The 27,872-nt window shown below is 42.3% G+C and overlaps 1 protein-coding gene across 2 annotated transcripts; it reads left to right on the top strand.

Moving 5' to 3' along the window:
* Nucleotides 1-320: 320 nt before the first annotated feature.
* Nucleotides 321-27,406, top strand: ATIC (5-aminoimidazole-4-carboxamide ribonucleotide formyltransferase/IMP cyclohydrolase). Of its 2 annotated transcripts, XM_036254016.1 has the most exons (16): nt 321-357; nt 614-740; nt 5,352-5,428; nt 6,381-6,447; nt 8,636-8,724; nt 9,033-9,184; nt 9,491-9,647; nt 15,821-15,946; nt 16,986-17,093; nt 17,920-18,005; nt 19,046-19,135; nt 22,002-22,130; nt 23,863-23,955; nt 25,359-25,541; nt 26,732-26,887; nt 27,206-27,406. In XM_036254016.1, exons 1-16 carry the CDS (start codon nt 339-341, stop codon nt 27,323-27,325), a joined length of 1,779 nt encoding a protein of 592 aa, XP_036109909.1. In that variant the 5' UTR covers nt 321-338; the 3' UTR covers nt 27,326-27,406. The 2 variants fall into 2 exon arrangements, with proteins under 2 accessions (XP_036109909.1, XP_036109910.1); XM_036254017.1 differs by lacking the exons at nt 321-357; nt 614-740 and adding an exon at nt 2,778-2,903 and having other exon boundaries at nt 27,206-27,383.
* Nucleotides 27,407-27,872: the final 466 nt, after the last annotated feature.

Below are 27,872 nucleotides of genomic sequence, written 5' to 3' on the forward strand. Positions count from 1 at the left end.
CGCTGCAGCGGCGGGGCTGCCACATTCCGGGGCGGGCAAGGAGGCCCGCGGGGGGAAAGGGGGCGCGGAGCCTTGAAGTCTGGGGTCCGGGTCTAGGGATGTCCGCCGGAGCCCTTCCAGCCTGGAGGCTTCAATTTCGCGTCCAAGACTGAGCAGGGCGGGGAGGGGGCGGGGTCGGAGCGGCCGAGTCACGTGCCCCGTCAGGCGCCCGGCGGCCCGCCCCGCTTCCGGATCGCGGTCTTCCCGGCCCTCCGCCTGGGTCCGCACGTGGCGCCTGCCCGGTCTGCCCGTCTGCCCTGCCGCCCGTCCCCCGCCCCGCCCGCCCCGCAGCGTGCGCCATGGCGCCCGGCCAGCTCGGTGAGCCCCTCGCGCGTCCTCGGCCGTCGGCGCACCGGGCCCGCGCCCGAGGCTCCCCCGCCCCCAGCAGGGGCTGGCCCGGGGGCCCGGCGGCGCTGCAGGCCTGGAGGCCCGGGTCTGGGCTGGGCTCGTGTGGGCCAGGTGATGGGGGCTGGAGATCCGCGACTGTCCCTCCCAAAACGCACCCCACCCTAAGGCCTTGCAGAAGATACTGTCGTGTGCAGCGACTGAGGAGGAACCATGTCTTGTCTTTCAGCCTTATTTAGTGTCTCTGACAAAACCGGCCTTGTGGAGTTTGCCAGAAACCTCACCTCTGTTGGTTTGAATCTGGTCGCTTCTGGAGGGACTGCAAAAGCTCTCAGGGATGCCGGTCTGGCAGTCAGGTAAGGCCCAACTGAGTTGCCACGTGAGGTCCCATCGAGGGTAGTGTGGTCACGTTAACCAGGCAGGAGTGGGTGCCAGGCACTGAGGGTGGACCGCCTCCTTTACTCCTGCGACCCCGCTGCCACACCGGTGCACTGCTGACCCACTTTATAGAAGGGGAAAGTGAGGCCCAGGACTTGGTAAATTCTGCCCACGCCTGCGGAGTTAAGTAAGGAGTGGTGTTTGGGGTTGGAACCGGGGTATCCCCATTTCAGAGCCCCTCTTCCAAGCCACTTATAACGGATTAATTTAGGCGGACTTTGTGTTTGTCAAGACAAGCTCAGTTGTTTAGGATTCGCATGAGCTGTTTTGATGGGCTCTTTAGTACACTGTTGACACACTAAGCTTCAAATCTGCCCCTCTTCCCTTAGCCTCTCTGGTAACCATAGGACGTCACAAATCTATCATTCATTCATTCCTTTATCCACATGCTATTCATCACCTGGCCTGCGTGGTGGGGAGAAGGAATAAGCAAAAAATAAATCAGAATGCAATTCTTGACATCAAGGAGCGGGCATTTTCGTGGGAGAGGGAGAAACCACTGAAAATGTAGAAAATGAAAAAGGCCGTAAGACAGCTGTAATCAACAGAGGAAGGACATCTCCATCCCTGAAACACATTTTAGAAAAGGAGTGACAGATCCGCCCGCTCTTGTTGTCATGTGGATATTTTTCCATGTAGAGATAAATCCCTTTTTCATCTTGTAATCCTGCCTCATTTGGGCAGTGCACAGCTTCCCTAAATTTGGTAAGTTCATATGGCAAGAATACCTTACTGTATTAAATAAATGTTCTATATGTGGTTTGCACAACAACCCCCAAGAATCATGGAAGGTAGTGGGAAGGATCCAATGCCTGAACTGTGTTCTCCTCTTCGACCCATGTTGGGTTGTTTTGTAGTTGGAAGCTTCCAATTAAGCCAGGCTCTCTCTGTGGTCCCTTTCCTCCTTCCCTCCCCCCACACCAAACTTTGCATTATGGAAACATTTCAGACATAAACGGAGAGAAAAAGTATAAGGAGCCCTCAAGTTGCATTTCTATCCTCCAGTTTAAATATTTACTCATTCTTGCCCTGTCTGGTTTGGCTCAGCGGTTAGAGCGTAGGCCGGTGGACCATAGAGACCTAGGATCGGTTCCTGCTAAGGGCACGTACCTCGGTTGCAGTTTGTGGCCCCAGTTGGCGTCCTGTGGGTGTGACCAGCCGATGTGTCGCTCTCACATCGATGTCTGTCTTCCCTCCTCTCTCCCTCCTGCTTTATCTGAAGATAAATGCAAAAAAAAAAAAAATGTCTTTGGGTGAGGATTAAATAAATAAATATTTACTCATTCTTTACTTTAGTCTTATTTGATCTGCACCTCTATCCACTCCTTACTTAGCCCCATTATTGCGGTCTTTTAAAAAAAAAATTGAGAATGTAAATGTGTTTTCTATTAAAATGAGACTGTTGACACTTTTAAATACATATTAACTCACGCAATCTTTTTTTTTTTCTTTATTGATTTTAGAGATAGAAGAAGGGAGAGAGAGATGGAGACATCGATGAGAGAGAACATCAATTGGCTGTCTCCTGCATGGCTCCCACTGGGATCAGGCCCACAGCCTGGGCATGTGCCCTGATTGGGAATCAAACCAGCGAACTCTTGGTGCATGGGTCGACACTCATACCATTGAGCCATACCGGCTGGGCAACTGATGTAATCTTATTTTTTTTTTATCCTCACCCGAGGACATTTTTCCATTTTTTGTACAGATAGAGTAGGAGGGAGAGAGAGGAAGAGAGAGAGAGAGAAACATCGACGTGAAAGAGACACATCGAGTGGCTGCCACCCGCACGACCAACCAGGGCCGGGGACAAACTGCAACCGAGGTACATGCCCTTAGCGGGAACAGAACCCGGGTCTCTCCGGACCGCAGGCCGATGCTCTAACCACTGAGCCAAACCGGCCAGGGCAACTGATGTAATCTTTACACCAGCTTTTTGGTGTAGATAGTATTATCCCCATTTAATAAATAAGGAAATTGAAGCACAAAAAAGTCAAGTAACTTGCCCAAGATCATATAGCTAACGAGTATAAAAGGAAGAGCCAAGATTTTATACTGGGAAGTTAACCTTGAGGTGTGAGATAAATTGATGAGATTTTAGTTGGTGAGTGTTCTGTTCCCAAGAGGGCAGTTGTTACATAGAAATTCTTAAAGATAGACAAGCTTTATAATTACTCCAAATGGTGCTTAATTTTAAGTATAGATTTACCTTTTCTCTTTTTAGCAATTATCCACAGTTGGAGAAGCTGGATCTTATTTTTTAAATTCTGGGAAAGGGAATTTTGTAAAACTATATTTTCATTGATTTTTTTAGAGAGAAAGGAAAGAAGAGAGTGAGAAACATTGATGGGAGAGAGAAACATTGATCAGCCGGCTCCTACCAGGGATTGAGCCTGCAACCCAGGCATGTGGCCTGATCAGGAATCGAACCCGCAGCCTTTTGGTGCACGGGACAACACCCAACCAACTGAGCCACATAGGCCAAGGCAGAAAGGGAATTAAAAACAATATTTTTTTATTTATTGATTTGAGAGAAACATTGATTTGTTGTTCCACTTATTTATGCATTCACTGGTTGCTTTTTCTTTTGGTTAATCTTCACCCAAGGATATTTTTCTAATGATTTTTAGATAGAGTGGGAGGGAGTGGAGATGGGAGAGAGAGAAACATTGATTGGTTGCCTCCTGCACAACCCCATCTGGGGATTGAACCTGTAACCCAGGTACATGCCATTGACCAGGAGTCGAACCCGAGACCCTTTGGTCCACCAGCCGATGCTCTAACCGCTGAGCCAAACCAGCCAGGGCTGGTTGCTTCGTGTGTGTGCCCTGACCAGGGATCGAACCTGCACCCTTGGAGTATTGCATAGATGCTCTAACCAAATGAACTACTGGGCCAGGGCTCCAGGAAAGGGAATTTTGGATTGGAAACCATAATGTCACCAATTTTTCTGTTTATATTGAAACTTCGAGTTCTTGGGCAAACACAGTCATTTGCAGATGGCCCTCCTTAGTAGGAGTATCTACCCAGGAAATTCTGTATTCTGTTGATGCAATTTGCTGCTTTAAAATGTTTATTACTATTTTACTACAAAGGCTTTATATGTTCATTGTAGAAAATTTGAAAAATGTGGAAAGCTGTAGAGAAGGTGGTAAAATGGCTCATCATTCTTTTAACATGTGCATGTGTTTCCTCCAGTGTTTTTATAATCATAGCTGGTATTTTATAGGAGATAATTTTGCTTCTTGCTTTTGTTCATTTAACATACAGGGTGGGGCAAAAGTAGGTTTACAGTTTGTATGGAAAAGAATACAATAATTAATAAATAACAATACAAGATAAACTGTTTCCCATACTCAAAACTATAAACCTCCTTTTGCCCCACCCTGTATTGTGGGCTTTTTCCCCCCATGTCATTAAATTTGCTTGTAAATTCTGCCAGGGAGGGTTTATGTCAACTTGGTGATATGGATCAATATTTAAATAGTTTTTCAGTTGACCCTTTGTCATATTTTGCAGTTATTTTCCAGCTTTTTGCTTGTAAAGTTTTTAACATTTACATGAACAGATCAATTAATCTTTTGTTTAATACTTTGAAAGTATTCCTCATGTATTTAATTTTGGTACTTTCATGATTTTTTTTTTTTTTTTTAAATGCTCAAACCTTTGATTCATTGGGAATTTATTTTTGGGTGAGGTTAACCAGTTATTTCAATACCAACCACTTTACCAAACAATCTTTTATTTTCCCACATATTTGATTTGCCATCTTCATGCTCGTTTAATCATAAAACTAAATTCTTGTTTTTACTACAGTCTGTTTCTGAGATAAGGATATATTTTTTTTTTCTTTATTGATTTTAGAGAGAGAGGAAGGGAGAGAGAGAAACATCAGTGAGAGAGAACATCAATTGACCGCCTCCTGCATGCCCCTCACTGGGGATTTGACCTACAACCTGGGCATGTGCCCTGACCGGGAATCGAACCCACGACCTCTTGGTGCATGGGTCAACACTCAACCACTGAGCCACACAAAAATAAGATTTTTTTTTTATCCTCACCCAAGGACATTTTTTCCATTTTTTTTTTCAGATAGAGTGGGAGGGAGAGAGAGAGAGAGAATATCATCGACGTGAAAGGGACACATCGAGTGGCTGCCACCTGCACGACCAACCAGGGCTGGGGACAAACTGCAACTGAGGCATGTGCTCTTAGGGGGAATCGAACCCAGGTCTCTCTGGACCGCAGGCCGACGCTCTAACCACTGAGCAAAACTGGCCAGGGCAAAAATAAGAATATTTTTAATGCTTTTTGTTATATGCTGCCAAATTTTCAGTTGAATTTATTTTTTTATAATATTTTATTAGTATGGCTTACGATTCAATTTCTGAATTCTGAAAATTTAGGCCCTGAAAAATCTCAAAATGAGAACAGTAAACTTAACATTAGAAGATGCTTTGGAATAGCATAAAATGTGAATGACAATTAAGTAGAAAGAGGAGCAAAATGTTCTGTTTACTTCTTTTCAGAGATGTCTCTGAGCTGACGGGGTTTCCTGAAATGTTAGGCGGACGCGTGAAAACCTTGCATCCTGCAGTCCACGCTGGTACGTGGGGGCATTTTCAATTGAAAATAACCAGTGGTTTACAGGAATAGTTTAGTTGATTATTTTACAGAATAAACAAGGAAAAAGCAGGTCATAGGGTCAAAAGAAAAGTCTGTGGGATTTTATTGATTTGGGCACATTTGCTGTTAAAAGTTCATAAAGCAAGTTAGAACTTTTGTTTAATATTTAGTTTGCTTTATATAGGATGGATTCTGATTGTTTTCCTCTGCTTGTTATTAGTACTGATCTGAGAATTAACTTAGAGTGATAGTTCCTGCTGGAGTTAAGGAAAATATTTAGATTTCATGTGTGAAAAGATTTTATAACGATTCAAACTTAGCATAAAGCATGACCATATAACTGACTTTCAGAAGAATCCTTTTTCAAAGTGCTTTACTTTGTTCATTCATCTGAGACAATGAATTGCATACCAATCAAAGTGGTGAGAAATAAATCTATTGCTAACTTACCAGTTACAGTAAAATTTGGCAGAATAAAAGGCTATGCTAAGAATTAGACAAACCATTTACTTACGGGAGCACATAGATTAATGGAACTGGCAACAGTTACGTGAAAATTCCTTTTACATTTGTTGATTAAGAAAAGGGGAATCAAAGGGGAGATAAATGGTGATGGAAGGAGACTTGCTTGGGGTGGTAACACAATGCAATATATAGATGATGTATTATAGAATTACCTGAAACCTATATAATTTTATAAATCAATGTCACCCCAATAAATTCAATAAAAATTTTTTAAAAAAGAAAAGAGGAATCAGAAACTGATAAAAAAAAAAAGTTTTAATTATGCCCACTAATCTTATTTTTAATATGTTCGGTATTCTTAATTAGGTTATATTAGAGACTTCAACTTGATTGATGGGACTATATTGGAAAGAAGTACCTTATTCTGACTTGTTTTTTGAACTAATGTTTTAACTTTATTGAATTAGGAATCTTGGCTCGTAATATCCCAGAAGATAATGCAGACATGGCCAGACTTGATTTCAATCTTATAAGGTAAAAATTCCAAGTTGAATTTTTTAAAATGTTTTTATTGATTTTTGTTTTTTTAATCCTCATTTGAGGATATTTTTTTCCATTTATCTTCAGATAAAGTGGGAGGGAGGGAAGAAGGGGGGGGGGAGAAACATCGAAGTGAGAGAGACACATCAACTGGTGCCTTCTGCATGACCAGGGCAGGGGATGAACTGAAACTGAGGTACGTGCCCTTGAATGGAATCGAACCCAAGACTCTTTGGTCCGTGGGCCAGTGCTCTAACTGCTGAGCCAAACAGGCCAGGGCCAAAGTTAAATTTTTAATATAGGAACCAAGGGGAAGAGTATGCCAAACCTGGTGCCCCTTTTATCGAGGGAAACACTTAAAAGTTTATAGTTGTCTAACCACTCAGTATGTACCCGAAACCAGTGGGGAAAAGAAAAAGATTACCGTTAGGTTTAGGTCTATAATTGCAGACTATAAACATTTATTGAGTACCTTCTGTGTGAAGTTGTACTTGTTAGCATTTTGGTTTTGCCAAGTATATATTACCAAAATGTGTACCTAAACTAAAAACAACCTTTGCTTTTTTAGGAAGTTATGATCTAAATTTTTATACATACAAGCAGCTTAATTATTTGCATAGTTTCTCACTGTTTCTTTTAAATATATAGAATAGTTTTATTCAGATACAATTCACATACTGTATGACTTCCCAATTTAAAATATACAACTCAGTAGTTTTTAGTGTATTCAGAATTATGCAGCCATCACCACAGTTAATACTAGAACATATTTATTACTTCCCTCAAAAAAAAAAGCCCATTAGTATTCATTCTTCATTTTCCTCAACATCCTCTAGCCCTAGGCAATCATCACTGTATTTCTGTCTGTATGGATTTTCTTTTACCAAACATGTCATATCAGTGGGATCCTACAATGTGTGGTTCTTTGTGATTAACTTCTTTGCATGTTTTCAAGGTCCATTCATGTTATAAAATCAGTACTTCTGGTTTTGTTTTGTATTTTTGAGAGGTAGCAAGCATTTATTTGAGATAAAAAAAAAGAATTGCTATTCTGAAAGCACTGATTTGGGAAAATACTAGAAAGTGTTTTGATTAGGAGACAAAGGCAAAGGGTGTTTAAGAGAAAAGGAAGGAGAACAATTATTACATCAGTAGAAGGAGGGCATTTCTTTTGGTGCAAATAAATTGACAGAGTGACATCTAATTCTAAACGATGTTTTTAATTTCCATTCAGAAGTCATCGGTCCAGTAGTCAAAGTGTCTGCTTTCTTGTTTTCTCTGCAAACAGTTCTTTGAGACACAGGGTTGCTTTAGGACCAGTCCTAAGGTGATTTTCCATGTTAACATTGCAAAGTTTTGAGAAAGACCTGCAGGGGTTGCCTGTGCCGTGGCAGCTCCAACTCAAATTTACAGTAATTCAGTTTATATTGGTTTTTCCCATTTTCTTCCTTTGATCAAATATTTCCTCGAAAACATCACTGATCAATTATTAGAAAGCAGCACTATCTGTAATTCCTTTGTTTGTTGTTGCTATAAAATAATCCATTGTATTTGTCAGGTCATTAGTTGATGGACATTTAGATTATCTCTACTTTTTGGATGTAAAGAATAATGCAGCTATGAACATTCATGCACAAGTTTTTTTATTTTTGTTTTTTTGTGGACTGATATTTTCATTTCTCTTGGGTATAAAGCTACAAGTAAAATTCTTTTCACCTTTTACCATCGTTGTATATGACCTCTCTGAAGACAAAACAAATGTTTTACCCTTAGAATAGAATGGTCCATCATTTCTCATCACTGTATATAATCCGTTGGAAATAAAATCTGAAATTCAATTCCAAAATGAGGATATTCTCTGTAACCTTGTATTTTGCATTTCTATTTAAAAAAAAAGTTTTTTGATGGCTTGATGGTGTCATGGGCAGGTAGGGTTACCAGGCAGCACAGTGTGTATGGAGAGCGCCTGACCCCGCAGCCACCTCTGTTTACCTGTGCTCTGCTGCGGGGGAGGTGTTGACTTTTCAACGTAGCTTTTTAGAATTGTTAACTGTCAGGCTCACCATTTACATTTTTGATCTTTGTGGGTTTTGGTCGTGTATTAATAGCGACTGGCTGACTTTTCCTACATAGCTGTAAACCATGTAGGTTGAGCTCTAATGACAGGTGCAATTTCTTTCAGAGTTGTGGTTTGTAATCTTTATCCCTTTGTGAAGACGGTGGCTTCTCCAGATGTAACTGTTGAAGAGGCTGTTGAGCAAATTGATATTGGTAAGTTGGAAAACCCATTTTTTGAAGACCGACAGAGGAGAAATTATTTATTTAAATTTTAAATAAGATTTGTTTTGAAATTCACTATTGAGAGAGTAGGCAATAGTTACTGCTCCCCAGCTGGATTCTGGGAGGATTGTAATTCATCGGTGTTTTCACAGCTATTGCTTTATGTAGGGATTCATCTGGGTTGTTTTCTTCCCTTAGTGTTTAAGTCAAGAATTAAAGTAGAAGTTATATGTACAATGACTGTATTTGAAAGACCTTAAACTGATAGGAAAATACAAATTATATTTTGTTTTTCCAAGGTGGAGTGGCACTGCTGAGAGCAGCAGCCAAGAACCACGCCCGAGTGACCGTCGTGTGTGGACCCGAGGACTACGCCGCCGTGGCCGCAGAGATGCGGACCTCCGACAGGAAAGACACCTCCTTGGAGACTAGGCGCCAGTTGGCCTTGAAGGTGGGGGTGCACTTTTATCTAGTGCAGTGTTTGCAAAACCAAACGGTACCCATTCCTCACTGGAGCGTATAATTCGCCAAGGCTCTGCTTGGAGCTACTATCCTTTAGTTATAAATGAAGAGACCAAATATTAGAGAGGTATTCCCTTAAAGCGATCTAAAGGGAATTATGCACTGTGCTATTTAGTATTACGTGGTGTCTTTCCTGCCCAGGCGTGTGTGCAGGGTGAGGGGATGTAGTTGGCTCTATGCTAACTACACTGTGGGAAATGCTGCCCGTGTTTCACAGAGGTGTCACTTTTCGTAGGCTTTCACCCACACGGCACAGTACGACGAAGCCATCTCAGACTACTTCAGGCAACAGTATAGTAAAGGAATGTCTCAGATGCCCTTGAGGTACGGCATGAACCCTCATCAGACTCCAGCCCAGTTGTACACACTGAAACCCAAGCTTCCCATCACAGGTAAAGGCTGAGCGTTCTGTGGTGTGGTTTGCTGTGTCTGGGTGTGTGTCTTTCTCTGTACTGTATCAGATGTGGTTCACGTATAGAAGATACAGTCAATTACAGTATGCCTCTTAGAGCTGAACTGCCTGAAGTTTTGAAACTGGACACAAAAGGGTCCCGCTGCCCATTGCTACCAGAGTAGAAGAGGTTGAACCATTGCGGTGCTTTTCAGTATTCAGATGGCTGGCGATCTGAGAGAGCAACAGGTGTTATGCCCTGAAAGAAACCGCTCTGACATCTCGACTCAAGCCAGCCATTATGTAAGGGTAGACCTGGGGGAAAAAATCTAAAACTATGTGAGTTCCCAGGGTCTGTTTTCTATCATTGTCCTTGTAAAGATCAGCCCCAGAACCCTGTCTCCCTTTAGATAGGTCTATCCTGTCCTTGATCTACACTTGAAATGTATCTTCTGAGTAATGGACCCATCTGGATTTTGTGGCTGCCATATCTTTACGGTCCTGTTTTCTCTCCTTGCAACATGTCTTCCAGTTTCCCAGGGTTTGCCATCTCTTGGCCTGCCCGGATCGGTGCAACGCAGTGAAACTACAAGCACATGCTGCTTGGAGTTAGGGGGAGCTTTGCAAAGTAGCAAATGCTCCAGTTCTCCTAACCAAGTCCCATTTATTTGCAGATTGGTACCCCCAGGTCACAAGTGGATTTAATTAAGTAAATTATTTCCTTGAGATGGCTTTACTGCAAACATACACCCTAGCTTTGTCTCTTGCTTTTTAGGGAAGAGATCTTGAAGCCAAAAGATAACAAGCCCTTATTCACATGCAAATGAAGCACACAATACACCTGGGTGGGCCAGGATTCAGAGAATGCATTAACACAAGGTTAAAAAACGTCCATCTTCCAACCACCAACCCTACAGGGTCTATAAGAAAAATCTCTTCTATTTTTAGAGTAGTGTGTAAGGAATGGGGGGGGGGGGTGAGGGGGAGCTGCCGAAAAATAGAGAAGAGACTGGAGAGCCAAACAGCCGAATAAACAGATCAGGCTTTATTGGGTACACTTCGGGCGGGTTCACAGACTCTGGGAGTCGAGTCCTAGAAGCCACACCTGATACTGGGGTTTGTGATTTTTATAGCTGCCTGTGGTAGCTGGAATTTGGTTAGGCCCTGTGGGACTATGCATGGGAGCCTCTGGAATGTGAGTCTATTAGCCTGGGGCCAACAGTTCCTGGAATAGGACAGGAGGTGATCTATAGGCCCGGGGCAAACAGTTCCTGGAACAGGGTGGGAGTTTAGGTTGGGTAAGCGAGGTAATGGTTGAATAGTTTGCCTGGCGCCAGTCCCCAGGCTATCAGACATTCCCGACTTTGTGGTATAGGAATAGGGGCAAGGTCGTCTTTCTGGCTATTTCCTGTTGAATGGTGGCGACGTCAGGGGAGGGGGCTGAGTTGGCGTGGTCTGAGTCCGGGGGACTGGTCAAGGGCTGATATTGTTGTAGCATCATTTGGTGGACCTCTATTGTCTGTGAGCTGTGCGAATCAGTCCTGGATGAAGTGGAGAAAATAGAGCAATTAGCAGTATAATTATTATGATGATGGCTGGGTTGAGGAGGGGGAAGAGTAAGGAGTACATGGAGGATTTCCACCAGGAGGAGGCGTCTGCCGAGAACTTTTGTTTTTTAAGTTGTGAGCTTAGCTGGTGGAGGGTTTCAATGCGGGTTTCTACCAAACCTGATTCGTTGATATAATAGCAACATTCTTCTCTAAGAAATAGACAGGTTCCTCCGTGTTCCGCTGTGAGGAGGTCCAGGGCCCTTCGATTCTGCATCGATAGCTAAACCAGGGAGGTGATCTGCCTCTGGAGAGAAGCTAGGGACTCAGCTGAGCTGTCAATAGCAATCTGAAATTGGGATTCTAAGCTTTCTGAGGTGATTAAGGAGTGTGCCAGGGCACCCCCTCCCAGTCCAGCGGCGACAGCCGAGGCTGAGAGGGAGAGTCCTACTAAAAGGGGTAAAAAGATTGCCAACTTTTGTTTCGGGTTGTAATATATATATTTTTGTTGGAATTCAGGTGTATAGACCATGAGTTGGGGAGTTAGGGTGACAGGCAGGCAGTGAAGAGTGGGATCCAAGGGGGTCGAGAGGGTCTTTGATAAGGTATGGTTACACCAGAAGAAATAGCCTCTAGGGGCAGTCAAGTTGAAAGTGGGAGATTGTGTGTGTTTGCAAAGGTTGGATGAGCTGTTACTGTAACAAAAGGGAATTTGAGAGAGATCAGGAAGCAGATATAGGGTAACATCGGCAAGAGGAGTCATAAGTTTTGGTGTGGTGGACGTCCCGGAGCAGTTGAGAGCGGTAGGACAAAGGACCGCCGTCAGGAGGTTTTCCTAAGGCTGCACACATTAAACAAGATGAGAGGTTGCCTGCCCCGGTAAGATTGGCTAGCATTAGACCCTCCTGGAGGAGAGAGAGCCATGAAAAGGGGGAGGTTTGGGTGGCTAATTGTCTGGTGAGGAGGGATTCCTGGGTCTGGATGTCATCGTGGACTCCGCTAGTAAGTTGGACCAGACATAAATGTGGGAGGATGGCATGTGGGAGTACCTGGAGGGGTATACGGCTCCCCTCTGAAGGGTCGTCCGTTTGGAATCAGTCGGATCAGAGATGATGAGGGAGAAGGACTGTGTGCGGTTCATGGTGCGGCGATAGAGGGAGATTCCTGATGGGGGTGGGGGGTATTGGGCGTCTTCGCTGCATGAATGTTGCAGCTGCTCCATTGACATCCATGCAGGGATGCCAGGGGCTGGAGGGGGACTGGCAGTGAGCAGGCTGATCCTGAAGGAAACAGACCGCGGGAGCCCATTGGTTCTGTATGAAAGGGTTTTTTAAATCAGTGAAATTTAAGAAGAGGACTTTTGCATCCCGTGGATGGGCAGTCGGTGGTAGTGAGTAGCCATCCCTGGGTATAGCATCCCTCTGGATTTCGGCAGATTCTAACAAATCCAGTCGTGGAATTTTCTGTGAGATAAAATCTCCAGACATAGTGAATAGCTATTAAACAACTAATTTTATTTCTATTACGGGCCCCTCCCCTATCAATTTGAAATGTCAAGTGGACTTGTGAGCAAACATCCTGAGATCGTCTGGGCTTCTGGAGAGAGGCCGAGTTGGAGGTAGAGTGGGATGTGTTTGTCATGTGGATAATTCTGAAGACAGGACAGAGCAGCACGGCCTGATTTCACAGAGGGTCGAGGCCAGGCCTTGGGGAAGCCGGGAGGAGCCAGCAGGGGAGAGCCAGGCTGGGAAAGGTGTTCCAAGCAGAGGAGTGCTGCCGAGAATGGAAAAGTGACTGTTTGATTCTGGAATTTTATGAGAAGCAGTTTCCTTAGAACGATGAATCTGGAAGCTTAGGTCACATGGACCAAAATAGGAATGTGAGGTTAACAGTGATTAAGGTAATTCTTTGAACGGAGAAATTAGGACTTCCACTGGTTTGTAGTTTCAAGGGGGTTTTTCAGTTCTTAGTTCTGTTTTGTTCTTCAGGTGGGTTGTTAGAGCTTGTCCTGCTTTCTCTGGTAGAAGGGAGTGTGTGCAGGGGGCAGAGGAGAGAGTTGTGGGTGTGAAGGGTGGGAAGGCCTTGAAGGCCCGAGCACTGGAGGGAGGGTTGGTGTTGGGGACAGCAAGGACAGCTTCCCTCGAGCCTGCGAAGGGCCCGAGAAGGCAGGCCCAGAGCTCTGGGTGGTGGTGGGAGACGCAGGCCCTCCAGGCTGCTTCTCTGCTCCCTCACCAGCCCAGGGAGGGGAGCCGTGGGGGATGATGGGGAAGTTGGAGGAGAATTTGAAATACTCTTGTTTACCCTTAACATTTAGTGGATCCACTACTTCTATTATTACTCTACCTCAAATTTTCTTTTCTAACACTACCCAAGCCCCCCCACCCCACTCACCCTGAAAGTCCCCCTGACTGCAATAATCTAACTGATCTCTCTTTATTCCCTTTGTAAATCAGATATTACACCTACTTAAAAACATTCATTGGCTTTCGTCCTCCTACTTAATGGTCTTGTACTGCCCTTACAAACCTGTTGTCTCCAGTCTACTTCCTCCACAACCCTCCTCTGGTCCACTTCCTAGTGCCTTCTGCAGGCTGAGCTCTTCAACCTCAGGGCCTTTGCACTAGTCGCTCCTTTCACCCAGAATTCTCTCTGGTCTTCATAGTCCCAGTTGTTTGTCATTCAGATCTCACCTTAAATGTCACCACCTCAGAGAAGCCTCCTGTGACCACCCAGACCAAAGTAGCTGCCCTTCACACATTTACCTCATCACCCTGGCTGCATATATTTATGTTCTGTCTTCTGCCTTTAGGTTGTCAGCTCCTGAGAACAGAAACCTTGTCTGTCTTTGTTCATTGCTTCTTGTTTGTTCATCACTGTATCCCCAGTGCTTAGAATATTGGTTGTCGTGTTCCCTAAATATTTATTGAATGGTTCATTAGAAACCCGACATGTTGCATGGATTTTGACTTCTAGAATTTCTTAGAACAGATTTATCTACTATTGTATCGGATGTTTCCTCCTCATGGTGATGTGTTCCCTATTTAGGTGCTGTTGCAAAAGGCTTTATGTACTTTAAGTGACCCAGGTTTTTATTTTCAAAACTTCTCTGTTTGTACTTGGTTGAGGGAACTGTTTCTGTTTTGAAGTACTGTGTTTCTTTTAGAGCAGTGTTAGATTTAGAGAAGTATCAGAAAGTAGAGTTCCCAGACCTCAGATATTCCCTCCCCACTCCCCCGTTAACTTCCTGCGTTTGTGTGATATATCAGTTACACTTGATGAGCCAGTGTTGGTTCATGATCATTAACTGAGGTCCATAGTTCACATTAGGGTTTACTTTTTGTTCAGTATTCCGTGGGTTTTGGCAAATGCCTAATGTCATGTAGTCACCTTGATAATAGCACTCAGAATAATTTCACCACCTAAAAACCCCCGTGTTTCACTCCTCTCACCCCTACAATCACTGATCTTTTCACTGTCTCCATAGCTTTGCTCTTTCCAGAATATTAAACAGCGTTGGGATCGCACTTTCACACGGGCTTCTTGCACTTAGCAGTGTGCAGTTCAGGTTTCTCCGTGTCTTCCGGTGGCTTGAGAGCTCGTTTCTAATCACTGAGTAACGTTCCATTGCATATGGATGTACCATGGTTGGTTTTCCATTCACCTATTGAAGGACATGAAAAATGAAAAGACAGTTTGGGGCAGTTATGAATATATAAGCTGCTAAAAACATTCAAGTATAGGTTTTTGTGTACACAAGGTTTCAGCTCATTTGTATGAATACCTAATATTTTCTCTTATTGTTTACTATTTCTTGCCTATTTTGTTTCTTCTATGCCTCTCCCCTACGATCCATGAAGACAGTGATTTTGGCGGGAGATGGGAGGCTATTTTATTCATAGACAATATCCCAAGTTCCTAGAACAGTGCCTAACACTGCAGTAGGTACTCAGCAAATATTTTGCAAAGTTGTACATTTAAAACCATCTAGTATATAAAATAACACAAAGGAAATGTAATTATTTGTGTTTGTTTTTATTTAATGGCCCACTATTTTTTTATGTGTGCTGAACTTACAAATGTTTGTTCATAAGAAGTATTAACTTCTTAGAAATCCTGCCATTGTTAAGAAAACAGGCGATGCCTGAGTGGTGGCCTTATTTTCCACTGCATGTCAGCTTCATCAGAACCTACTGAGTCCGGTGTAAAAGAAGAAACAATACATTTTCCCCTCCTCTCCTCCCACTCAAAGCTCGTGGCAGTTTAGTGTGTGATATTATTTTTTAAATCAACGAAGTTTATAACTTGTTTTATACAGTCTCTGTAGTTGCCGTAATTGATTAATCTCAGCTCTGTACTGAAGTGGACCCCTGATCATCACTAGTGTTGTCGTTTTCTCTCCTCCTGCATGGCTCTTACCTAGATCAGCTGGAGTTGGTCCTCCAGGAGTGTGTGTGCGTAAGCGTGTGTGTGTTTTCATTTTTATTATCAACTTAGTATGTTCGTGTACATCTGTTTGCCTCTTCACTTAAAACATGTTTGTGCAGTTTTGATACATGTTCTAAGAAATGTACATATATCTGACCTTATTGACCCGAGTTGGTAATGTCTGTACACTTTTTACATGTAGTTCTAAATGGAGCCCCTGGATTCATAAACTTGTGTGATGCTTTGAATGCCTGGCAGCTGGTGAAGGAACTCAGAGAAGCCTTAGGCATTCCAGCCGCTGCCTCTTTCAAGCACGTCAGCCCAGCAGGTAAAGCGTGCGCTCCGGAACTGTTTGAAAGGCACTTCTTTTTAATTTGAAGACTCGGTGAGTTCCTGTGCGAATACAGACCTTCTGCGAAGTCTGAAACCATTATTTCTCAAGTCTGTTCACACTTTCAGGATAGTAACGTGATAAAATCTGGTAAAGAAATAACACACACGTAGATAGTATTTACATACATATACACCATTGTGTAACATTCTGCGATAGGAAGATTTAAATCAGCTCCACAACTACTTATATTCCCGGATCTGTTGACAGTCCAACACAGAATTAGATCTCAGGTGCTTATTCAGTGTTAAAACGATGTGAGCAGGGAAGAAATAAGTGTTGTCAGTGGACATAGACAACAATGTTGGGAGGAGTGGGATGGGGAGGAGGTTGTCTAGGGGGAAAAGAAACATCTGTAACAAAAATAAATTAATAACCCTGGCCGGTTTGGCTCAGCGGTTGGAGCGTCGGCCTGCGGTACAGAGAGACCCGGGTTCAGTTCCCGCTAAGGGCACGTACCTCGGTTGCAGTTTGTCCCCGGCCCTGGTTGGTTGTGTGGGTGGCAGCCACTCAATGTGTCCCTTCACGTCGATGTTTCTCACTCTCTCTCTTCCTCTCCCTCCCTCCCGCTCTATCTGAACAAAAAATGGAAAAATGTCCTCGGGTGAGAATAAAAAATAAATAAATAAATAAATAAATAAATAAATAAAAATTGAAGAAAGAAAAGAAGTAAGTGTTGTGTGGTGTGAAGCAGGACGGGGAGAGGCAGTAAAGGTAACCAGCCTCGCACACGTGCCTGGTGCTGCCACCTGCAGGCACGTGGCTGTTTTCAGAGGCCAGAGGGCGATTCTGTCCTTACCCTCCCCTGCACTTGTATTGTTGATGTTTAATTATCTGGCCAAACAGGGTTTTGTTTAATTCGGCACAGGTGCTAGAAATTATGCTGCATAGACAATGTTAAGGAAAATGTTGCATTGATTTAGTTGACAAGTAGTAACTTGAGGTTGTTGGTTTATTTTGTGGTTTTCTCTGTCAGGCGCCGCTGTTGGAATTCCACTTAGTGAAGACGAGGCCAAAGTGTGCATGGTCTATGACATGCATAAGACCCTTACGCCCCTGTCGACTGCATATGCGCGAGCAAGAGGTCGGAAGAATCACAGGGCTTTTTGTTTTTTTAACAGAAAAGGCCATATTCTATCCTAAGTGCAATAAAATAGTAATAACTTTGTTTCATTATAAGATTTCAAATTATCTTTTTCATTTATACTTCTGAATGATTATATGAGTGCCTCGGAATACATTTCTTTATAAAAGTATGTTAGTATTTGAATGTAATAAATGGAAACATAATTGGAATCTGATGCATGTAATTTCAGATTAGGTTGTTGAATGCATTTGAACTGCTTAATATACAACTAAAATTGCATGGTCATTCTGGCTAAACTGAATTTGGTTAGAATTATATGTTTCACAGACACCTAATTTGTGAGTTTAATAACCTGTGAATATTATTATAACATTTGTGGGAGATTATTGAGAAATCTGATACAGTTTACCTTCTATAACGGGTTAGCTGCTATGGTTCATGGACAGGATCCATCCACCACCTAATTTTTGTGAATGGTTTGACTGGAACAGGGCCACGTCCCTTTGTTGATGTGGTATCAATGGCTGGTTCAGAACTACAGCCAGCATTCAGTGGTCACACCAGCGACTGAGTGGTCACACAGCTTTAAAAATATTCATGTCGGACTGGTCACAGAAAACGTTTGCCAAGTGCTCAAGAAGGTTGAATTGAAGGATACTTTCTCACTGATTATTTCAGTTAGATGACTTGTTAATCTATTATTTAAGTCTTGTGTAAATAATAACAGGTTTAGAGAAATGGGTTTTATATGATCACATTGGGGTTTTTTAAGCACTATCTTTTTCTAATTTGTGGTAAATACCTCTTTAATTTTTGTGTTCAGGGGCTGATAGAATGTCTTCATTTGGTGACTTTGTTGCATTATCTGATATATGTGATGTCCCTACTGCCAAAATTATCTCCAGAGAGGTTAGTGCATCGTGTATCCTGATCCACGCATAACTGCCTCGGGCTTTATCTATTTGTTCAGTGTTTACCGAAACCCTAATCTGTAATGTTGATATTTATACCGTGTGTGAATTAGTTTATCATTTAGAATGTTCATATTTTATGTAGAACGTGAATCCTTGACTGAATTGTAATTTTGAGATTTAGTTAATTAGTGTTTCAAATGGATATTTGGCCAAGATAAAGTTTTAATTTATTTACTTCTCTTAAATTTTCTAGTAGTTGTTACCTTAATGCCAGTTATTTTTCCTGAAGAGTGGAGGATAGCGTCTTGGATGGTGATGTAATAATGAGCTTTCCTGTAAACTTTCATGCATCTGTAATGAAAGAGATTGTATAATGGGGGAAATGACGAGCCTTTCCAGAAAACTGATCTTCATTAGCTGAGGACCAAATAAGCATTCCAGAAAAGGGGTGCTGGGGAGATAGATGGAAAAAAAAAAGCTCAAACAGGTTAGAGAGAAAAAATAAAAAAAGGTAGAAATGAAGGTTAAAGGGGCGTGTGGCTTGACAGTGTTCAGTTGCTCTAGAGATTCTTCCATGACCACTGTCATCCCCAACCAGAACATGCTCTCTCTAGTGCAAACTACTACCCTGTGAACAGAATAGTCAGAAATCGTTTTTCTCCCTAAAGCTATCAGAGCAAATTGATTATATTTGTTAGTTAAAACAGAAATGAACAACCAAAAACTTTGAAAGGACAGCACATGAGATGAATTCAGCTATAGAAAGTTGTATTCTAACATTGGCTTATCTTTCCCAATATGGTACAATAAGGAAAACGATGTATAATGAAACCAATTAATTGATGTAAACAAGAGTTTACGCTCCTCTGGCATCTCATCAACAACATGGTGTTATTCCAGGACCTGCCGCATTAGCATGACCTGTTGGAGACAGAAACCACAAAATGCAGCTGCAGTATTTGATATAAATCATTGTCTCTAGATTTTTAAAGAGGTGTTCTGTAATTTCTTAAAACAGAAAATATTTATTTATAGGTATCTGATGGTATTGTTGCCCCAGGATATGATGAAGAAGCTTTGAAAATACTTTCTAAAAAGAAAAATGGCAACTACTGTGTTCTTCAGGTTAGTGAATTTCGTGTCTGAAACAGTAATTTGCTCTTTTATTTTGTGTTTCTTTTCCCTCACACTTAATCTTTTATTTTTGCTGACACTCTTTATTGCAGTTTCTTTATCCTTAATCCTGAAAGTCTTTTTAAAAGTTTTTTTAAATATTTAGTGTATTTACATGGTTTTCTATTCAAAAGGTATTAGAGGGCCTTTGAAGAAAAGTCTTCCCATCCTTCCTAGTTACCTTTATTAGAAGTACCTAATATTTAAAATTTCTTGCTTATTTTTTCTGAAATACATATTTAGCGAATATGCGCATTTTGTTCTCTCTTTTTCTCCCCTCACTCACACAAAATGCTTCACTGTCTTGGGATTCTGTCCCGTGTCTGTGTCATTTATCTGGGTGGTCGCCCATCTTTTTGCTGCTACTGCTCCATCCTGCATTGAGTAACTTGGGGGATGGGGCCTGAGAGAGAGATTAGGACAGGGTCGTAATTTTGATACTTCTCTTCTTAGAAATCGTACAACAAATTTTGTCTTAGTGATAATATGTAAGGTTCTCTATTTCTTTTTTTTCTTTATTGAATTTTAGAGAGAGAGGAAGGGAGAGGAGAGAGAGATAGAAACATTGATGAGCGAGAATATTGATTGGCCACCTCCTGCATGCCCCCACTGGGGGTCGGGCCCACAACCTGGGCATGTGCCCTGACCGGGAATCGAACTGGCGACCTCTTGGTGCATGGGTCGACGCTCAGCCACTGAGCCACACCACCTGGGCAGGTTCCCTGTTTCTCAATGCCATTGCCAGCATTGTGTTCTTAAACTTTTCTTCACAGCAATAAGATATATGAAAATGGCATCTCATTGCAGTTTTAATTTCTTGTGTAGGGTAAACATCTTTTCACATTTAAGAGTATTTTTACTTCCTGTTTATGCACTGTCTGCCTATACTCTGCTTATTTTTGTAATAGGTTGTTGAGATATTTTTCCTCACTGATTTTTGCAAGCTCTTCAGTATTAAGAAAACTAGCATAATCTAAGACTTTACAATGATAAAACAGAGTTAATTGAATTAGAAGTAAAAATTCATAATACTGTTTTTAGAAAGTATTAATGTCAGAAAATCTGTAGTATCTCAGCTCCATATAATAGAAGTTAAGTACTTATCCTTCATTGTAAGGTACCGGTAATTGTATAGTTCACCATAGATTCCATGTTAGCTTTTTTTTTTATCCTCACCCGAGGATATTTTTCCATTTTTTGTACAGATAGAGTGGGAGGGAGAGAGAGGAAGGGAGAAAGAGAGAGAGAAACATCGACGTGAAGGGACACATCGAGTGGCTGCCACCCGCACGACCAACCAGGGCCGGGGACAAACTGCAACCGAAGTACGTGCCCTTAGCGGGAACCGAACCCGGGTCTCTCCGGACCGCAGGCCGACGCTCTAACCGCTGAGCCAAACTGGCCAGGGCTCCATGTTAGCTTTTTAAAGAAGGAAGAAAAGAAAAACTACTTCAAGTACACATGCTTGTTTTCCTAAGCTACTTGACAACAAATTCAACCATTCAGTTAGCTATCACTGTATCCTTCATTGTATCTTCTATTTTTAATTAAGAGTAATAAGTACACATGGCTATTAGTGGTTACGTGTAACAACATTGAGAATGTTTTCCAAACCCTGAACTCATTCATTGTGACCTCTTCAGCACTTGACAGTTTTTTTTTTTTTATCCTCACACGAGGGTATTTTTCCATTCATCTTCAGATCAAGTGGGAGGAAGGGGGAAAGAGAGAGAAAAACACTGATGTGAGAGAGACACATTGATTGGTTGCCTCCTGCACAACCCCGACCAGGGCCAGGGATCAAACTGCGTCTGAGATACGTGCCCTTAGCCAGAATCAAACCCATGATTCTTTGGTCTGTGGGCCGACACTCTAACCACTAAGCCAAACCGGCCAGGGCAGCACCTGACAGTTTTAAATTCAAAGGTGTTGAAAGGACTGGAGCTTCCTCGGGACTTTGAGTGTTTGGCTAAGTTTGCGTGCGGACACATGACAGCCCTGGAAGACCGTGATCCTCTACCTGACTAATGACAAGTGTCTTTTGACATCAACTAATGGGAAGGTACATCTCAGTATTAGGAATTGTTTAATGTAAAGGAAAAGGGAACATTTTAGAATCCAGGAAAGTGCAAGTTAAGCAGAATTAACATGAGGATTTGCTTCTAAGTTATAGATTAGTGCCTTTTAGGTCAAAGATCATCCAAAGAATAAATGAAGAAATACTTTAAGCTCAGAAAAACCTGGGAGAGATTGGTCTTATGCAGATGATTCCCACGTCTTAGTATCTTTTCAGCTCAAGATTTAGGAGAGAAAGCTAGCAGTAAATACATTCCCTTCGAAGTGGCAAAGACAACAGGCTACCAGTCCTGTTTTCCCCTTTTAACTTTTCTTTAATTTGTAATTTAAGTGTTAGGTGTTTTATAATAGATGTTCAGAAAAAAGGGAAAATTAGAATTTATGTGCCACTGCCTGTTAGCAAATTTTGTTTTGTCTGCTAATCTTTCAAAAGGATTGTATAGTGATTTTAGTTAATGCAACCAGAAATGCACTCACTGGAATCATTGGTTTTAACATTATATTAAAAATGTAAAACCTATAATACCCTATAGAGTTGTGAAACCTATAAAAATTTTTGGTGTAAAATATTGGTGCGTGGCCTTTCTTTTATGCTTATACTGAAATAGTCTTATGTGTGATTAAATTAGAAAAAAAGGCATATAACCTTGCTTACAAACAAATCTTTTGGATATAAATTAAGTGAAAAATTTTGAGGGATATAGGTTTATTACTTTTATAACTCTTTACATTTGTATTGTAGATGGACCAGTCTTATAATCCAGATGAAAATGAAGTTCGAACTCTATTTGGTCTTCGTTTAAGCCAGAAGAGAAATAATGGTGTCATCAATAGGTCATTATTTAGCAATGTTGTTACCAAGAATAAAGATGTAAGTTTGAAAATATCTGAACTTAATTGTTAGTAATTCTGTAAGTTTGTTTTTAATATTTATAAGCTTATGCATTCATTAAGGCCCATATTTAAAACTGGTTGGTAGGCAAATGGCTGGTGTGTCTTTGAGTTATCAAGTAAGCTTAAGAGCGTAAAAAATGAATACAAGACTCTATTAGAAGGTTCTGTATGTACAGACATCAAGAGATTTATCGTCATTTATATATAAATGGAATCATGTCTTTTAAATTCTGTTCTATAACTTGCCTTTTTTCATGCACTAAGCTACAATTGTGTTTCTTTGTCAATAAACATATTCATGTCTTCATCCGAAAGTCCACAGAGCAATGCATGTGTAGACATACTATGGTGGATATGTAGGTGGTTTTCTTTCTTTTTTTTTCTATTCTCACCCGAGGATATTTTTGCATTTATCTTCAGATAGAGTGAGAGGGAGGAAGAGAGAGAGAAACATCGATGTGAGAGAGACATATCGAGTGGCTGCCACCCACATGACCCAACCAGGGCCAGGGACAAACTGTAACCGAGGTACATACCCTTAGCGGGAACCAAACCCAGGTCTTTAGGCTGATGCTCTAACTGCTGAGCAAAACCAGCCAGGGCTGTAGGTGGTTTTCATTTTCAGCTCCGTCATCAGTGTTTTTGTGTAGACAAGTTTTTACTCTTGAGCTCTTTGTTGTCTTTTAGGAAGAACATACTCCTAGGATAATAATGGTGATTATTATTTTTTTTTTGTAATTACATACAATATTATTTAATGTGTAATTGTGTACTATAGCACTTAATACAGCGTTTCTCAACCTGTGGGTCACGACCCCTTTGGGGGTCGAACAACCCTTTCACAGGGGTCGCCTAAGACGTAACAGTAGCAAAATTACAGTAATTAAGTAGGTGTAATTATTTTATGGTTGGGGGTCACCACAACATGAATTATATTAAAGGGTTACAGCATTAGGAAGGTTGAGAACCACAGACTTAATATGATAGTAGTCCCCTCCCCCATGGAGTGGGAGGGGACTACTATCTTCTATATTGTAAAGGTCACAAAATTGTGACATAGACAGTTAAGAAGTTTGCCCAAGGTTACACAGTAAGGAAATGGATGAGCTGGTAGATGTTTCCTGAAATCTCTTCACTGGGCCTCCAGCTTTGAGGGATATTTTTGCTGGGTCTAATGTTGGCTCTACTTCTTTTCATTACTTCAGATATGTCACTCCATTATTTTCTGGTCTTGTCTGCCAGTGTGCCTGGTATTTTTGATTGATGGCTGGCCATTGCTGGTGATAAAACTATAGAGATATTTTGAAGTTCTGGATGGCATTTTGTTTTTCTTCGGAGAGTTGGCTTACACTTCTTACAGGCAGGTCACGTGGAAGCAGATCATCTTTATTCTGGCAGGAATGGAGCTGATTTGAATCTGGGCTCAGTCTTTATGAGGACTTCTCTTGTGTGATATGTAAACAGGCTAAGCCAAAGGTGTCGCAAAGTGGCATTAGTTTGAATCTGCGAGGCACTGAGCACACATGGTCAGTAGTGATCTTTTCAGTAAAACACACTACTGCTTGCTCAGCGTGAATAGTTAATTTCACTCAGTCGTTGGAGCGAGGTAACTACATTGTAAGTCTATTACAATAAATGCCGTATGAGATGTTTAAAGTTAAATGAAGTTTAAAAGGCCGGGTGCCATTCACCGTTCTGTGTTTGCTCAGTTGCCGGAACCCGCGCTCAGAGACCTCATTGTGGCCACCGTTGCTGTGAAGTACACCCAGTCCAACTCCGTGTGCTATGCCAAGAACGGTCAGGTAACTGAGCCACGAGACACCTGAGGGGGCTGGCATTTTACAGAATGATGTTCAAAGATCCATCTGCCTCCTGGGTCTGTTAGTATTTCCTGAGTAAGTTGGTGGACTATTCAAGCTAATATTACAAAGTATCTTTGGAACTAAGTATTAAAATGAGTCATATTGCTTCTTGCCTGGAATGGGTTGCACATTTTGGATTAGCGGGACTTGAATAGCTGCTCAAAGCTGCTTTATTCACCCCCTCACCACTGGTAGAAGAGGGAGTAAAGAATCATGATGCCACCCACTAGCCCATATTTTTATAGCTTGTAGAATATTTTTACATAGATATTTTGACCTTTTTTTTAAAAAGTGTTTTTATTGATTTTTAGAGAGAGAGAGAGAGAAACATTGATGTGAAAGCAAAACATTAATCAGCTGCCTCCTGTACATCTCTGCCTACCGGGAATTGAGCCCCCAAGCCAGGCATGTGCTGGTCGGGATCTGAACCGGCAACCTTTCGGTGCTTGGGACAATGCTCAACCCAAACTATATAGTTGTGTGCCCACTACTGCAATTAAGTTAGCGAGGATTTCTTACTACCTGGTGTTACAAGCCACCCATTGGACTTTGCTGGTGCTGCGAGCCATAGAACATGGGCCCAGGCTAGCTCGTCACCAGGCCTGGACCTGTGGGGTGAACCTGGTTCTGTCATCACGTCAGCAGCATAGGGGCCCTTTCTTCCCAGTGCCTTGAGCTCTTCTCTTGGCATTTGTTTGGCTCATCAGTTTGGGGGGGGGGGGCGGGGTATTAATTAGTGTGCACCCTGGAAGACCCTCTCAAATTCAGAGTTTTAGTTATTGCCAACTGTTAAAAGATTGCTAGTCTCTGACAACAGAAACCTGGGAGATTGTGGCTGCTGGTTTCCTCAGGTTCTAGTAAGTTCCAGGAAGACTATGCTTCACTACTGATGTCTAGGAGTTGTAGGAAGTTCCAGAATGTTGAGAGATAAAATGTATAGATAGTAGTCATAAACCTCTTACTTAACCCTCACCTTTTATTGACTTAAAAAGTATTAAAAGTGGCCCAGCCAGTGTGGCTCAGTGATTTAGCGTTGACCCATGCACCAAGAGGTCGCCAGTTCGATTCCCGGTCAGGACACATGCCCAGGTTGTGGGCCCGATCCCCAGTGGGGGCATGCAGGAGGCGGCCAATCGATATTCTCTCTCATCGATGTTTCTGCTTTGTCCCTCTGTCCCTTCTTCTCTCTCTAAAATCAATAAAGAAAATAATTTTTTTAAAAAGGTATTAAAAGTATTTGCATTTCTCTTATTTTGGCCTGCTTTTTCCTTTTATAAAATTAACAGGTGTGAGGCAGATGTGTACTTGGAAGAGGCATTCATTTCTGTGTCCGTGTTCTTCAGGTTATTGGCATCGGAGCAGGACAGCAGTCTCGGATCCACTGCACCCGCCTGGCAGGAGATAAAGCGAACTTCTGGTGGCTTAGACATCATCCTCGGGTGCTCTCCATGAAGTTCCAAACCGGAGTCAAGAGAGCAGAAATCTCCAACGCCATCGATCAGTACGTTACCGGAACCATCGGCGAGGTAAAAGGCTTGTTACCGGGTTATGAGTGGAGCATATTATGTTCACCCTGATACTAAATGCTATTTTTAAAAAATTCTTTATTATATAAAATCCTTAATTTAAACGTGTTATCAGTGCCTCATTGTCTTCTGTCTCACTTAACTTCCTTCATCCCTTTTTAACACCACAAATTTTCTCTGTCTTTTTAAATTACAACCTTTGTGTTTTGTGTGTGTGTGTTTCCCCTGTGGACTAGAAGCATTGCACACAGATGTCTGACGGCAGCAACCAGTGCTCTCTTCCCCACCGTGTGTTCTCCAAGCACCCAGTATATTTTGTTTCCTTTCGTGTTTGTTAATATCTCCTGTTCTGCAGAAGGTGTTTGGGAACATTAAAATCGCAAGTATCAGATAGCCTGATGAACAATGGGGTTGAGCCCAGTTTCTGGATATTAGCAAGGGTTTAGGAGATACGGGTGGGAAACAAGGCAAGGCCCTGTCCTCGGTGCTTTTGTGAGGGCGAATCCACTGCGCCGAGGTGTCATTCCGCAGCAGGAGCCCGAGACATGGTGCGTGTGGAGGCGGGGTGGGGCGGGCCTCGCAGCCGAAGCCCTGGAAACAGCTTGGCCTTTTTACTCTAATCTGGTATCTTTCTGTCTGACGTTACCAAGCAAAAGCCTGCTCGTTCTCCTGGAAGAGGTTTGTATGTGAACAGGAATAAAAGAATGTTGTCGAAGCCCCCCAAAAAAAAAAAAATCACCCAAAATGGAAGCACCTTCCTAAAATATGAATATTATGAATTGTGTTTTGATTTGTCAGTAAGACTGTCTATATACTTGAGGCTAATTGTTTAAATGTAGTTTTAGAAAGTCCCTTATCTGTTTCCTTTCTTGCTTTGATACAGGGGTATAAAGTAGTAGATTTAACTTGGGCAGAGATTAAAGAACAAAATATATTTGGAATAGACTGAAGTACAAAGTAAACGGTATAGTCTTTATTTGCTACACTCAGAGTCACTCTCCTTCCTTAAAGACATGTTAAAAGCATTTTTAAGAAGTAGAGATTCTAGAAATATGAGCTTGAGAGTAAATGTCACTATTTATAATTAAGAATAATTACTAGGAAAAATGCCCACGTGCTCTGTGGCATCTCGCATCAGGTATTCCTAAAGATGGGGTCCAGCCTTTCTCTCCCTCCTCCCCCACTCACAGGGTGAAGATTTAGTAAAGTGGAAGGCGCTGTTTGAGGAAGTCCCTGAATTACTAACCGAGGCAGAGAAGAAGGAATGGATCGACAAACTTTGTGACGTTTCTGTCAGCTCGGATGCCTTCTTCCCTTTCAGGGATAACGTAGACAGAGCTAAGAGGGTAAGTGTGGGCTGGGTGCACACTTGCAGGGAATTGATCTCCACGTGGAAACTCAGAAGTCCTGCTTCTGGTTTTAATGCCCGTGAGTCATGTGCTCAGGCTGTGGCGGTGTGCTGTGTCATCGACAGTTAGAGAATGGTTCTGACTTCTCCGTTAGCTGCTCGGGTAACTCAGAGCCTGTTATTTTTACCTTTGGTCTGAGTCAGTCGGTCTGCAATGCGAATCATTGTTAGTTATGCGTTTGTGGTGCAGATTTTGATTTTGGTGCATTTTAACGTAAACTTGCGTTTTGAAAGTCAGTATCCGTTTCCCGCTCAGAGTGGCGTGGCCTTTATTGCTGCCCCGTCCGGGTCTGCTGCTGACAAGGTCGTGATTGAGGCCTGCGATGAACTGGGGATAGTCCTCGCTCACACGAGTCTTCGGCTCTTCCATCACTGATTTAACCACACGTTGCTGTAAGGTTCGCTGACGTGGGTGGAAAACCATGGGGGGGATTTTGAAAATACTTAAAATAAAACATGAAATCTGAATAATAATCTCAGATCACTGGTGTCTGTAGTTGTATTTCATCTGTCCTAAAGCTATAGGCTCTTGAGCATGATAAACATCACACACAAATATTTATGTGGAAGAAATACAGGAAGAAATACAGGAGCCCTGGCCAGGTTGCTCGGTTCACTGGAGCTTCATCTTGTACACCGAAAGGTCTGGGTTCACCAAAAATAAAACAAAAAACATGAACATAGGGAACAGATTTGCTAACCTCAGAGGGAAGGGGGGTGGAGGGCTGGGAAGAGAAAAGCCAAAGAACTTATATGCACACAGTGGACACAGACGACAATTCGGTCAAGGTGGGGGCTGGGGAGGAGAAGGGGGATGTCAAAGAAAAAAGGGAAAAAAGGTTGCAGGTTTGATCCCTAGTCAAGGTGTGTACAGCCATACAACTGACCTACGTTTGTCCCGACTCCGGCTCCGCTCATTCCGA

This window comes from Molossus molossus, unplaced genomic scaffold (assembly GCF_014108415.1).
Source record: "Molossus molossus isolate mMolMol1 unplaced genomic scaffold, mMolMol1.p scaffold_m16_p_11, whole genome shotgun sequence".
In the NCBI taxonomy this organism is placed as follows: Eukaryota; Metazoa; Chordata; class Mammalia; order Chiroptera; family Molossidae; genus Molossus; species Molossus molossus.

What these genes read in the sequence shown, in the direction of transcription:
- ATIC (XM_036254016.1), top strand. An exon ending in ACCCAAGCTTCCCATCACAG is followed by an intron (nt 9,648 to 15,820) that starts GTAAAGGCTGAG and finishes TTTTACATGTAG; the next exon opens with TTCTAAATGGAGCCCCTGGA. An exon ending in TGCATATGCGCGAGCAAGAG is followed by an intron (nt 17,094 to 17,919) that starts GTCGGAAGAATC and finishes TTTTGTGTTCAG; the next exon opens with GGGCTGATAGAATGTCTTCA.